Source organism: Cetorhinus maximus, chromosome 23 (genome assembly GCF_964194155.1).
Source record: "Cetorhinus maximus chromosome 23, sCetMax3.hap1.1, whole genome shotgun sequence".
NCBI classification, from domain to species: domain Eukaryota; kingdom Metazoa; phylum Chordata; class Chondrichthyes; order Lamniformes; family Cetorhinidae; genus Cetorhinus; species Cetorhinus maximus.
Genome location: NC_135901.1, coordinates 27,662,519 through 27,675,265, shown reverse-complemented (window position 1 = coordinate 27,675,265; position 12,747 = coordinate 27,662,519). Strand labels below are relative to the sequence as shown.

The following is a 12,747-nucleotide window of genomic DNA, read 5'->3' as shown; positions in this document are numbered from 1 at the left end:
CCTTTCAAGATTCTGTCCAGTTCCCTTTTGAAAGATACAGTCAAAACTGCTTCTCGCACTGTTTTCAGGCAGTGCATTCCAAATCACGACAACTCGCTGTGTTTTCAAACAAATCATTCAGGATATAGTGTGTGTGGATTTTCACAGAGTATATAAAAACGTTTCAAAGACATGTTATTTCCATTAGTAATTACAAGGCTTTAATTTTATGATTTTGATGAGGGGACTGAGTGACACGTATCATATTTGTGGACAACTGGAAAAAATTGCACTTCTATAGCACCTCTCGCTAGCACAAGACCACCGAAGCATTTTAAATCTGATGCAGTGCCTTTGAAGTGGAGTCACTGCTGTAATGTAAGAAACTGTAGGTAGGCCTGCGAAGTCAAATTTTGTTTTAAAACTCAATCACTTTCATATCATATTCATAGTTATGAGTAACAAGGTCAAGGAAGCCATCTTAATTTAACATATGGCTTCTTGCATGTTTCACAGTCTGTAACTTTTCTTCCTTAACTATTTATTAATCTTGGATTAAAAGCCAGTTATGAAACATCTAATTATTAAGTAATCAACCCCTTGATTAGTTGATACTGAGTTCCGTAAAACACAAAGCACAGTAAGCAACATTAGATGTGATTCCGCGATTGGACAACATTTGCTAAAAAATGCTGACAACTAATTTAGGATTATCAGTCAAGCTCGCAGTGTAGTGCACTTATGTGTTCTAAAAACTACGTATATTAATACGTAGAGGGCAGAGCCCTCTTTTTTGCAGACAGGAAGAACATGTACACACATTCACCTGTTTCAACTGAATAAAATAGGCAACAGCCATACTCTGGTTCATTCGCCATGGCAATGCCTTGACCAATCAGAGTCAACCTGCCTGGTTTGAATTTAAACAACCCTTGGCAGTTGACTATCAGTCATCAGTTCAATGGTGCATTCTCCCTGTCAATGCCTCTACCAGTCAAAGCCCATTTCGCCAACCAATCAACCCTCTCTTCTCATGAAGTATTAATTGTTGTTCCCTTTGCACTTGGCAGTCTTGCAAATGCTCTGATGAGTGCAAGATGAAAAGCTTCGACATGTCTCTTCTGCAATTACTGTTTTAAATAACTACCAGCCAGGAACAGATGATTGAATAAGTAGTGAGCCTTAATTGAGTTACAATTAATGAATCAATAATGAATCAGTAGTTATAGTAAAGACAGAGTTTTATTTGCTGTAAGAATGTAAAAGCTTAATTGCTGTGTATGTAAAGAATGTGCAATGGAAGATAAATGTACTGGCAAGAGAGACCTTCAAGCTCTGGTTAGCCTCAAAGTTTGAACCTCTATGAATAAGGGATGGTATAGAATAAGATAAAGGCATAGTATGAAACAGTTCTGTTGTATTCTTGTCTAAGATAATGAGAGAAGGTGGTATAAGTAATTGGGGAATCAATTAAATTAATCTAGTAACCAAACTGATCAATTGTCATGTTACAACAGGCCCAACTCTGACGTGAGGTAATGGTTACTTTGGGGATAAAAGTAGAGGTTCTCAAGGTCTTCCTTGCTAGCCAAGTACTGAAGACTCCCGAGGCCGAGTTCCAAGGAAATTACTGTCAAAGAAGGAGCCAGACTCCCGAGGGCGAGTTCCACAAGAATTACTGTCAAAGAAGGAGCCAGAGAGGTTTACGCTTCTACAGACTGACCACCTGCATGAAGTTGTATAATCAATGTCTTAAAGTTAAGTAAGCATTTTTCTTTTAATAAACTTCTTTTTAAATTTACTATCCAGACAATTCTGGCTTTGCCTTAATTGGTTAAAGTCTTGTCTAAATCGAAGTTAATTCATCAAATAGCAAGTTGGGGTGACTGAAATCAATTATGTAACAGAGAACAAGATCAGATAATATCAATCTTAACTTTTAATAATTGCATTTATATAGCGTCTTTCACGACCACACAATGTCCTAAAGTGCTTTACAGCCAATGAGGTATTTTCAAAGTGCAGTCACTGTTGTAATGTGGGAAACGTGGCAGATTTACACACAGCAAGATCCCACAAACAGCAATGTGACACTGACCAGATAATCTATTCTTAGTGTTGTTAATTGATAAAAATCGGCCAGGACACTGGGGATAACTCCCCACGCTCAACTTTGAAATAGTGGCCCCGGGAAGTTCTAAGTCCACCCGAAGCAGCAGGCAGGGCCCTTGGGTTAGCATTTCATCTGACAGTGCAGCACTCCCTCAGTGCTGGCACTCAGAATGTTGGATACAACTTTTGTCCTCAGGTCCCTGGACTGGGACTTGAACCAACAACCTTCTGATCCCAGATGCGAGAGTGTGATCCACTGAGCCATGGCTGACATTATAGACAATGCAAAGTTAGAAAGGGAAAGTTATTTGTTAAAATCCCCCACCCATTGCCTTTAGTGCCTAAAGCTAATAATAAAAACCCCGGGCAAAAAGCAACTATTTGATGGACAAATGTTGAAATGTTGGTTTAAAGTCACAAGTTTCAACTTCCCAATTGAACTTCGGACATCTTCCTGTCTCTCTATTGCTGGTGTCAATGACAACCAGGTGACGGAGCTGAGGGCTCAATTTAACTGAGAATAATGGGGCCTGCACCCCAGTTGGGAAACTGCCATGGGCGTTGCACTAACAGAGAGACAGGAAGGTGCTGGAAGACTGACTGGGAAATGGGCCTCCAACCAAGGAGGAGGGGGTGTCCTGATAGAGGTCTTTAAGATTGTGAAGGGGTGTGATGGGTTGATGTCAGGAAAATGTTTTCAGTTGTTTGTGGAGACCAGAACTGGGGACCATAAAGATCAGGCCGTCACTGTATTGTGTGACACCACACTTGCACCACACTTTTGGAAAGATGTGAACACATTGGAGAGGGTACAGAAGAGGTTTACAAGGATGGTTCCAGGGATGAGAAACTTCAGTTATGAAGATAGATTGGTGAAGTTGGGACTGTTCTCCTTGGAGCGGAGAAAGCTAAGAAGAGATTTGATTGAGGTGTTAATGAGGAGTGTCATGAGGGTTCTGGACAGAGTAGATAGGGAGAAACTGTTCCTGCTCATAAAAGGATCGAGAACAAGAGGGCACAGATTGAAAGTGATTTGCAAAAGAAGCAAATGTGATGTGAGAAAAAACCTTTTTCACACAATGAGTGGTACAGGTCTGGAATGCACTGTCTGGAAGTGTGGTGGAGGCAGGTTCAAACGAGACATTCAAGAGGGCATTAGATGATTATTTGAACAGAAGCAGGAGTACAGGGAAAAGGCATTAAGCTTTTCAAAAAAAAAAATCACAGTATTTGGGTGACACTGGCAAGCCCAGCATTTATTGCCCACTCCCCCTAATTGCTTTGCTAGGTCATTTCAGAGGGTAGTTAAGAATCAACCACATTGCTGTGGGCCTAAGGTCACAGGCCAGACCAGGTAAGGATGGCAGATTTCCTTCACTGAAGAACATCAGTGAACCAGATGGGTTTTTGCAACAATCGATGATAGTTTCATAGTCACTATTACTGAATCTAGTTTTATATTCCAGATTTATTAACTGAATTCAAATCCCACCAGTGATGGGATTCGAACCCCTGTCCCCAGAAAATTAGTGTGAGTCTCTAGATTACTAGTCCAGCGACATTACCACTGCGCCATTATCATAACGTTCTTTCGGAGAGACGGTACAGACACGATGGGCCAAATGGCCTCTTCCTGCACCAAAACAATTCTCTGATTCTGATTTTCTCACTGATAAATTCAATAGAGAATTCAGAAGGAAACTTTCTTTGCTCTGAGAGTGGTGAGAATGTGGAACTCGCTACCACTGGGAGTGATTGTGGTAAATAAGATAGGTCCTTTGAAGAGAGACGAGGTGAACGCTTGAGGGAAAAAGGAATAGAAGGTTCTGCTGACAGGGGTGAATGAAGGAGAACTGTAATAAGTTCATCTGGAGCATAAACACCGACATAGACCAACTGAGCTACTGTTAGAATGAATATGGTTCATGATTGGATGACCAAGTGAATCTCTTCCCACATTCGGAGCAGGTGAACAGACACTCTCCTGTGTGACTGTGCTGTTCTGTCAGCAGGTGGGCTAACTGAATGAACCCCTTTCCACACAGTGAGCAAACGAATGGCTTCTCCTCAGTGTGAAGTCGCTGATGGGTGAGTCAGCTGATAGAACCTGTAAACCACTTCCCACCTGGAGCAGGTGAATGGCTGTTCCTGAGTGTGAACACGTATTCAACTCAGATGGGGATCAGAATCCCTTTGCACTGTCCCAATATTTCCATGGTTTCTCTGTAACGGATGTGTCCAGTTGGATGATCAGTTTAAGCCTTGACATGACACCAACCATGGATCATTGAAATCTTTTCCAACAGACAGAAGATTGAACTATTTCTCTTTCTAGGTTCAAAAACCAATGATATTCAGAAACCGATGAATCGAGTGACTGTCAGATTTTGATATATTATCTGTTTTGAGTTTCCTGTCTCTAAATCCTCCCTCTCCAATACACTGTAAGGGGAGTTTACAAAAAAATCACTCTAACGACAGGATCGAAATTCAGAACTGACAATCCTGGTTTTCAACAAACATCCTTCTCCCATTCAAACTATGAATCTCTGCTCCACACACTTATTCCTCTCTATTGATTGAAATACTAATTCATCCTACTATCCTCCTCCTGCTTTCCCCCAGTTCTCCTCCTCTGAAAGTGCTGACTCTTGGGTTCAGTTTCACACTCACCTGTTGCCCTCCCCAATATGTCACCCAGGTGTCTAAATCTTTTCACCTGAAGTTAACAAACTGTTTTGCTAAGGGGGCGTCACAATCAAATCCAGTGACTACCCACATGTGCTTTGTGTCAGGGCGGGGTCACTGCGCCCCCGACCCCCACTTTCCATCCTAGTCCCAGGAGTTTGAAGACTGGGCTCCGGATGAGTAATGGCGGCCGCAGCTCCCACAATCCGCTGCGTTGGAGAAACCGCTCTATCCGCCGCGGGAGTGGGAGGCCCGGGACTGCGCATGTCCAAGGGAAAGGGGAAAACTGCGCATGTACGGGGAATGGCGTTTGGCCTGACGCTCAACTCACCATGGGGGTCAGAGGGTCTCCCGCGTCCAGGAAGGCTTCCGCTGCCCCATTGTCTTTATGCGGGAGATTGACCAATGGGGAGAATTGGAGGACCGGAAGGACTCTGGTCCTCCAGCCAATTAGACCGCGGGCTTTGTATGAATGAAGATTGAGCTTCACAGATTAAAACTTCCCCCTGTGTCCAACATCTGTGAGTAAAACACTTTCTTTTCTCCCCCTTTCCATTTCTTTTCTCATTCTGGGGGGGAAATTGTTGACTTACAGGAACTGAAGGGAAAGGAAGTGAATCCAGGGAGGGTGCAGACTCTGGAAAGGTTGGCCCAGGTCTCTCTCTCTCTCTCTCTTAAAGACATTGATATCCTTTGCTCCCTCAGCTTGACACATTTATTTGTCTGGCTAAAAGGATGGTCTCTTTCCTAATGTTCACAATTAAAGGGATGGTTTCCCCAGGAGATGGCTGACATTTAAAGGAACAATAAATTAGTATTGGACATAGATATGTCTAGTGTTGTTTTATGGTACATATTAGACATATTGTTGATGGTTCTAGAATTAAATACATTTATTATTATTTCTAGTCTTATAATATAGCAATGTAACTACGTTATATATTTCCAGTTATAGAGTTATTATTATTGAGTCCATTCGGAACTTGAGTCCATGCCGACTCTCTGTAGAGTACGCCAGTCAGCCTAGTAAACCTTCTCTGAACTGCTTCCAATGGAAGTATATACCCTCTTAAAGAAGGAGGCCAGAACTGCACACAGTACTCTAGGTGTGGTCTCACTGATATCCTGTGCAGCTGCAGTAAGACTTCCCTACTTTTATACTCCGTCTCCCTTGCAATAAAGGCTGATATTCCAGTTGCCTTTCTCATTACTTGCTGCACCTGCATACCTACTTTTTGTGATTAATGTACAAGGGCACCCAGATTCCTCTGTACTGCAGCATTCTGCAGTCTCCCTCCATTTAAATAATGCTCTACTTTTCTATTCTTCCTGCCAAAGTGGACAATCTCACATTTTCACACATTATATTCCATCTGCCAATATTTTTCTCCCTCACTAAACCTATTGCTATCCCTTTATGGACTTTATGTATCCTCCTCACAACTTGCTTTCCTATCTATCGTAATATCATTGGTATATTTGGTTACAATACAGTCAATTCCTTCATCCAAGTCATTAATATGAATTGTAAATAGATGGGGCGCCAGGACTGATCCCTGCAGGACTGTGGAGCCTCAGTCATTAAATATTTTCAAGACAGAGAGTGATATATTTCTAGATATTGAAGATATCAAGGGATATTTGGGATAGTGCGAGAAAATGGTGCCGAGGTAGATCAGCCATGATCTCATTGAATGGCCGAGCAGGCTCAGTGGGCCGACTCCTGCTCCTATTTCTTATGATCTCTGTGTCCTGGACAGGAAGCAGTGAGAGTAGATCTGCCGATCAGCATGAACCTTCAGGAGAATTGGGAAGGTGTATGTTAGGTACAGCAGAGTGAGAATGGAGAGAGAGAGAGTGTGTTTGGAGAAATGAGAGAGGAAAGAATGCTCCATACAAACGAGAATTGTCCGTTCTGAACTTCTATCCTGTACTGACAATGATGCCTGTTGTGAATTCCTTTTACAGGATACGAGAAGGGGAGAGGATTTACAGACAGAAATCTGAAATCAAAGGTTAAGATCTCACAGAGTCACTCGATTTATCGGAACCTGAATATGATCAGCTTTTGAATTTAGCAGGAGAAAGGTTTGTCCTGTCTGCTTGAAAAGATTTTAAACATCAGTGTGACTGGAAAAGCACCGAGACACACACACCCAAGTGAGAGTGTCCAAGTGCACTGACTGTGGAAAGAGCTTTAACCAGTTACACAGCCTGAAAAAACATCACCATTCACAGCGGAGAGAGACCGTACACGTGTTCTGTGCGAGGACAAGGCTTCACCTGATCGTCAAACTTGGAGAGACACAAGGACACCGAACCATGGAGAAACCGTGGAAATGTGGGGACTGTGGGAAGGGATTCAAAGCGCCATCTGAGCTGGAAAATCATTGGCGCAGTCACACCGGAGAGAGACCATTCATCTGCTCTAAGTGTGGGAAGGGATTTGCTCGGTTACAACACCTGCAGTCACACCAGCGGGTTCACAATGGGGAGAGGCCATTCACCTGCTCCGTGTGTGGGAAGGGATTCACTCGGTTAACCAGCCTGCAGACACACCAACGAGTCCACACTGGGGAGAGGCCGTTCACTTGCTCCATGTGTGGGAAGGGATTCACTCGGTTGAACAACTTGCAAACACACCAGCGAATTCACACTGGGGAGAGGCCCTTCACCTGCTCTCACTGTGGGAAGGGATTCGCTCACTTATACAACCTGCAAACACACCAGCGAATTCACACTGGGGAGAAGCCATTCACCTGTTCCGTGTGTGGGAAGGGATTCACTCGGTTAAACAACTTGCAGACACACCAGCGAATTCACACTGGGGAGAAGCCGTTCACCTGCTCCGTGTGTGGGAAGGGATTCACTCGGTTAATCAGCCTGCGGACACATCAGCAAATTCACACTGGGGAGAAGCTGTTCACCTGCTGTCAGTGTGGGAAGGGATTCACTCGGTTACCCAACCTAATCACTCACCAGCGAGTTCACACCGGGGAAAGACCATTCACCTGCTCCAAGTGTGGGAAGGGATTCACTCGGTCATCCAGCCTGCTGACACACCAGCGGGTTCACACTGAGAGGCCGGTCACCTGCTCTGGGTGTGGGAAAGGATTCACTGAGTTCTGCAGACTGCAGGCACACCAGCGAGTTCATACTGGGGAGAGGCCGTTCAGCTGCTCTGATTGTGGGAAGAGATTCACTTGGTTATCCCAGCTGCGGACACACCAGCGAACTCACACTGGGGAGAGGCCGTTCACTTGCTCTGACTGTGGAAAGGGATTCACTCAGTCATTCAACCTGTTGCTGCACCAGCGACTTCACACTGGGGCGAGGCCGTTTACCTGCCCTCAATGTGCGATTGGATTCACTCAGTCATCCCACCTGCTGAGGCACCAGCGAGTTCACACTGGGGAGAGGCCGTTCACCTGCTCTGAGTGTGGGAAGGGTTTCACACAGTCATCCCACCTGCAGACACACCAGCGAGTTCACAGATGATTGCAGGGTTTGGATTCTGCTGTTGTTGCTGCTGTTAATCACATCTAGGACTGAACCATATTCATTCTGACAGTTGGTGAAGTGGGAGGGTTGGAGGGTTTCTTTCTGCTGGACTGACCAGTCCCACGACTTTGTCCCCAGTGGGTGTTGCTCTTTGAGCCTTGTTGCGAATATCTGGTTTCATATTTCACAGGGATCATATAATGAAAGGGTGTTTGGAATGTAAAATATATTTGGTTTGTATTTCTTTTTGGAACCACCCAAAGCATGCCAGGTTGCCATGGAGATGGGTTGTGCTGGTTGGATGATTCTTTTCTATAATTTATCTGGGCGCTTCTCACAGAAGAAAACTATCACAGTGTGAGGGTCAAGTTGGCTGTGGTAGATTGGGAAACTACATGAAAAGTTATGACAGTAGACAGGCAATAGCTAACATTGAAGGAATTATTACATATTTACAACAAATATAGATTCCTTTAGGGAACAAAGATGAAAAATGATGCAACTGTGCCTAACAGCCTAACAAAGAGAAGGTAAAGATTGAATTAAATCAAAGGAAGAGGCTCCTAAAGTGACCAAAAAAAGTAGTAAGCCTGAGGATTGGAGCTTTTTCAGAATTCAGGAAAGGAGGACCAAGAAACTGATAAAGAAAGAGAAAACTGAACATGAGAGCAAACTGGCGAGAAACATAAAAAGCAACTGTAAAAGCCTCTATCGGTATGTGAAGAGGAAAAGATTAGCAAAGAGAAATGTGGGTCCATTCCAGGCAGAGACAGGAGAATTTATAAAGGGGAATAAGGAATTGGCAGAGAAACTAAACAATGTGTGTCTGTCTTCACAGAGGAAGATACAGAAATCATCCCAAAAATGCTAGAGAATCAAAGGACTAGTGAGCATGAGGAACTGATAGAGATTAGTATTGGTAAAAAAAGTAGTACTGGAGAAATTAAGGGGGTTGAAAGTTGTTAAATCTCCTGGAACTGATGATCTGCATCCCAGAGTGTTGAAGGAGGTGGCTGTAGAGATAGTGGATGCATTGGTGATCATCTACCAAAATTCTATAGATTCTGGAATGGTTCCTGCAGGTTGGAAGGTGGCAAATGTCACCCACTATTTAAGGAGGGAGAGAGAAAACGAGGAACTACAGACTTGTTAGCCTGGCATCAGTACTAGGGAAAATGCTAGAATCTATTATAAAGGATGTGATAACATAGGAACATATGAATTAGGAGCAGGAGTAGGCCACTCAGTGCCTCAAGCCTGCTCAGCATTCAATGGCTGATCTGATTGTAACCTCAGCTCCACATTCCCACCTACCCCCCAATAACCTTTTACTTCTTGCTTATCAAGAACCTATCTCGCTCTCCCTTAAAAATATTCAAAGACTCTGCTTCCCCCGCCCTTTGAGGAAGAGAGATCCAAAGACTCACTGAGAGAAAAAAACTCTCCTCTGTCTTGAAGAGGTGACCCATTACTTTTAAACCGTGATCCCAATTTCCAGATTCTCCCACAAGAGGAAACATCCTTCCCACATCCACCCTGTCGAGGCCCCTCAGGATCTTATATGTTTCAATCAAGTCGCCTCTTACTATTCTAAACTCCAGCGGATACAAGCCCAGCCTGTCCAACCTTTCCTCATAAGATAACCCTCCCATTCCAGGTATTAGTCTAGTAAACCTTCTCTGGACTGCTTCCAACACATTTACATCCTTACTTAAATAAGGAGACCAATACTGTACACAGTACATCAGATGTGGTCTCAACAATGCCCTGAATAACTGAAGCATAACCTCCCTCCTTCTAACAATAATATCTTGTTAGCTTTCCTAATTACTTGGTGTACCTGAATATTTAGCTTTTGCGAATCAGGCACAAGGACACCCAGATCCTTCTGCATCTCAGAGCTCTGCAATCTCTTAGCATCTTGATTATATGCTTCTTTTTTATTCTTCCTGCCAGAATGGACAATTTCACATTTTCTCACATTACGCTCCAAATGGCAGATCTTTGGCCACTCATTTAACCTGTCTATATCCTTTTGTATTCTCCTTATGTCCTCTTCACAACTTACTTTCCTACCAGTCTTTGTGTCACCAGCAAATTTAGCGACCATCCCTTCGGTCCCTTCAACTATACTTGAATTTTCTATTTAATTTCAAGATAGAATGAAGTTGAGAGCCTAAAAGGTAACTAATCGGCATGGCTACCTGGATACAAGGCTCATGTGATTCACATTGCCATGGAGATGGGCTTTAATAGGGGAACGATCCATGGGAAGCCATTGTAGGATCAGATTGGAAAATTCTCCGAAAAGGCATCCTTGAATTTCACAGACAGATCAGTCTGCCAAGATCCGAGAGAGAGAGAGAGAGCTGATAGAGGCGGCGAGTCTCTGTTTCACCACGCGGGAACATGGATGGGACAGTGCGCTCACGTTGAAAAGACCAAATTCATGAGAATTTAAAACAAGACTGGAAGATTTGCCTTGCTTGAGTTAGAGGAATGACCCAGGAGAACCTTCACTGTGAAAGACCATTCTGGGGTTAAAGGTTGTCAGACTGGGAAAGGAAAAGAATGGAAGTAAACCCTCAGGAGCAAAGAATCACTTTGGACAGGTTCCAGGAAAACTGAGTGTCTGCTTCAAGGGTGGAGTAAAATACAACTGTGGGGTAGGATTTTTGATTATGTTCAAAGTAAAATGGCAAATTTCTGTTTGATAGTTGAAGATGTATGTTGCCAACAAAAATGGTGTTAGTCAATATTGCTTCTAGATTGTTTGTTGCAGTAAAAGTCACAAACGTGAAGTCTTGTGTGATCCTTTAATTTGTTCACTGGGAATTTGAATTTCTTTTTAAAAGTTATCAGTCTTTACAGAGATCCTAACATTTGGTTTAGAGCCACAAGTTTCGACTTCCCATTTGAGCCACCAGCACCTTTCTGTCTCTCTATTGCTCATGTCAATGACAGCCAGGCGACAGAGCTGAGAGCTGAATTTAGCTGAGAATAATGGGGCCTGCACCCCAGTTGGGAAACTGCCATTGGCATCACACTAATAGAGAGACAGGAAGATACTGGAGGACTGACTGGGAAATGGGCCTCCATCCAATCAGGGCACAGGAGGGAGTGACCGGGGCTAATGGTGACCCAACCCCCAGGTTCAGTGCCCCTGTGTCCAAAGCGGGAGTCACGGGAACAGGGTACAGAGGAGCCGAAGAGAAACAATTTGGGACCAGTAAATTATGCACATCCTTTTACTCCAGTTCTCTTTGATCCTCAAGTAATTTTCTATTTGATTTTTTAATCACATCCTATTTCATTACTAAACTTTTGTCAGTAAAAATATTTGATTTTTCTGGACTTTTCCTGATTAGATTTATGCACTTTACTGAAGGTGGTGAGAGGGGTTGGCAGGCTTTTTAACATAAAATGAGACCCTCTAAGGTAATTGACAAAGGAGCCAGAGGGGGAGGTGAGGTCTTATTTTTCTTTTGACACACAATGTTAGAAAATGGGTTTCGGGGAGTCCATCGTGATTTACTAATTCATCCAAGTTCTTCAAAGAAGTAACAAGAAATGTGGATAAAGGGGAACCTGTAGATGTGGTTTATTTAGATTTCCAGAAGTCATTTCACAAGGTGCCACAACAAAGGTTGATACACAAAATAAGAACTGGTGGTGGAGGGTGTAACATATTAGCACAGATAGAGGATTGGTTAGCTAACGGGAAACAGAGAGAAGGCATAAATGGGTCATTTTTGGGTTGGTAAGATGTGACAAATGGAGTGCCACAGAAGATCAGTGCTGGGCCCTCAACCATTTACAATCTATATCGATGACTTGGATGACAGGATCAAATGTGGCTAAATTTGCTGATGACATAGATACATAGGAAAATAATTTGTGAAGAGGATTTAAGGAGCCTGCAAAGGGATATAGATGGTTAAGTGAGTGGGCAAAAAGTTCGTAGATGGAGTGTAATTGGGGAAAATGTGAACTTATCCACTTTTGCAGGAAGGATTAAAATAAAGCATATTATTAAAATGGAGAGAAATTGCAGAACTCTGAGGCACAGAAGGATCTGGGTGACCTGGTACATGAACCACAAGAAGTTAGTCTGCAGGTACAGTAAATGATAAGGAAGGCAAATAGTATGTTGTTGTTAATGGCAAGGGGAATGGAATAAAAAAGTAGGGATGTTTTCCTGCAGCTGTACAGGGACTTGGTGAGACCACATCTGGAATACTGTCTACAATTTTGGTCTCCTTATTTAAGAAATGACAATTGCATGCAAAGCAGTTCAGGGAAGGTTCACTCACCTGATTCCTGGAATAAAGAGGTTATCCTCTGAGGAGAGGTTGGACGGGTTAGGCCTGTATCCATTGGAGTTCAGAAGAATGAGAGGTGATCTTATTGCAACTTATAGGTTCCTGAGAGGACTTGACAGGGTGGATGCTGAAAGGATGTCTCCCC

General features: G+C 43.3%; 4 protein-coding genes and 1 pseudogene across 8 annotated transcripts in view; 2 read left to right on the top strand and 3 right to left on the bottom strand.

The window, feature by feature from the left end:
• Positions 1 to 12,747, bottom strand: part of LOC144697248 (uncharacterized) — a 420,900-nt gene that overhangs the window by 208,960 nt on the left and 199,193 nt on the right. The gene's annotated exons all lie outside the window — the stretch shown is intronic.
• Positions 1 to 12,747, bottom strand: part of LOC144697079 (uncharacterized) — a 280,076-nt gene that overhangs the window by 118,022 nt on the left and 149,307 nt on the right. The window lies entirely within an intron of this gene.
• The window catches only part of LOC144696908 (uncharacterized), a 75,566-nt gene that overhangs the window by 16,611 nt on the left and 46,208 nt on the right, over positions 1 to 12,747 (bottom strand). The gene's annotated exons all lie outside the window — the stretch shown is intronic.
• The window catches only part of LOC144697407 (uncharacterized), a 456,361-nt pseudogene that overhangs the window by 400,403 nt on the left and 43,211 nt on the right, over positions 1 to 12,747 (top strand). The window lies entirely within an intron of this gene.
• On the top strand, positions 6,763 to 9,179 carry LOC144696983 (uncharacterized). Its single transcript, XM_078568721.1, has one exon. The coding sequence runs from the start codon at positions 7,102 to 7,104 to the stop codon at positions 8,275 to 8,277; it is 1,176 nt and encodes a 391-aa protein (XP_078424847.1). The 5' UTR covers positions 6,763 to 7,101; the 3' UTR covers positions 8,278 to 9,179.

Excerpts from the sequence above, each read along its gene's own strand:
- LOC144696983 (XM_078568721.1), top strand. The coding sequence starts at position 7,102 with ATGGAGAAACCGTGGAAATGTGGGGACTGTGGGAAGGGATTCAAAGCG.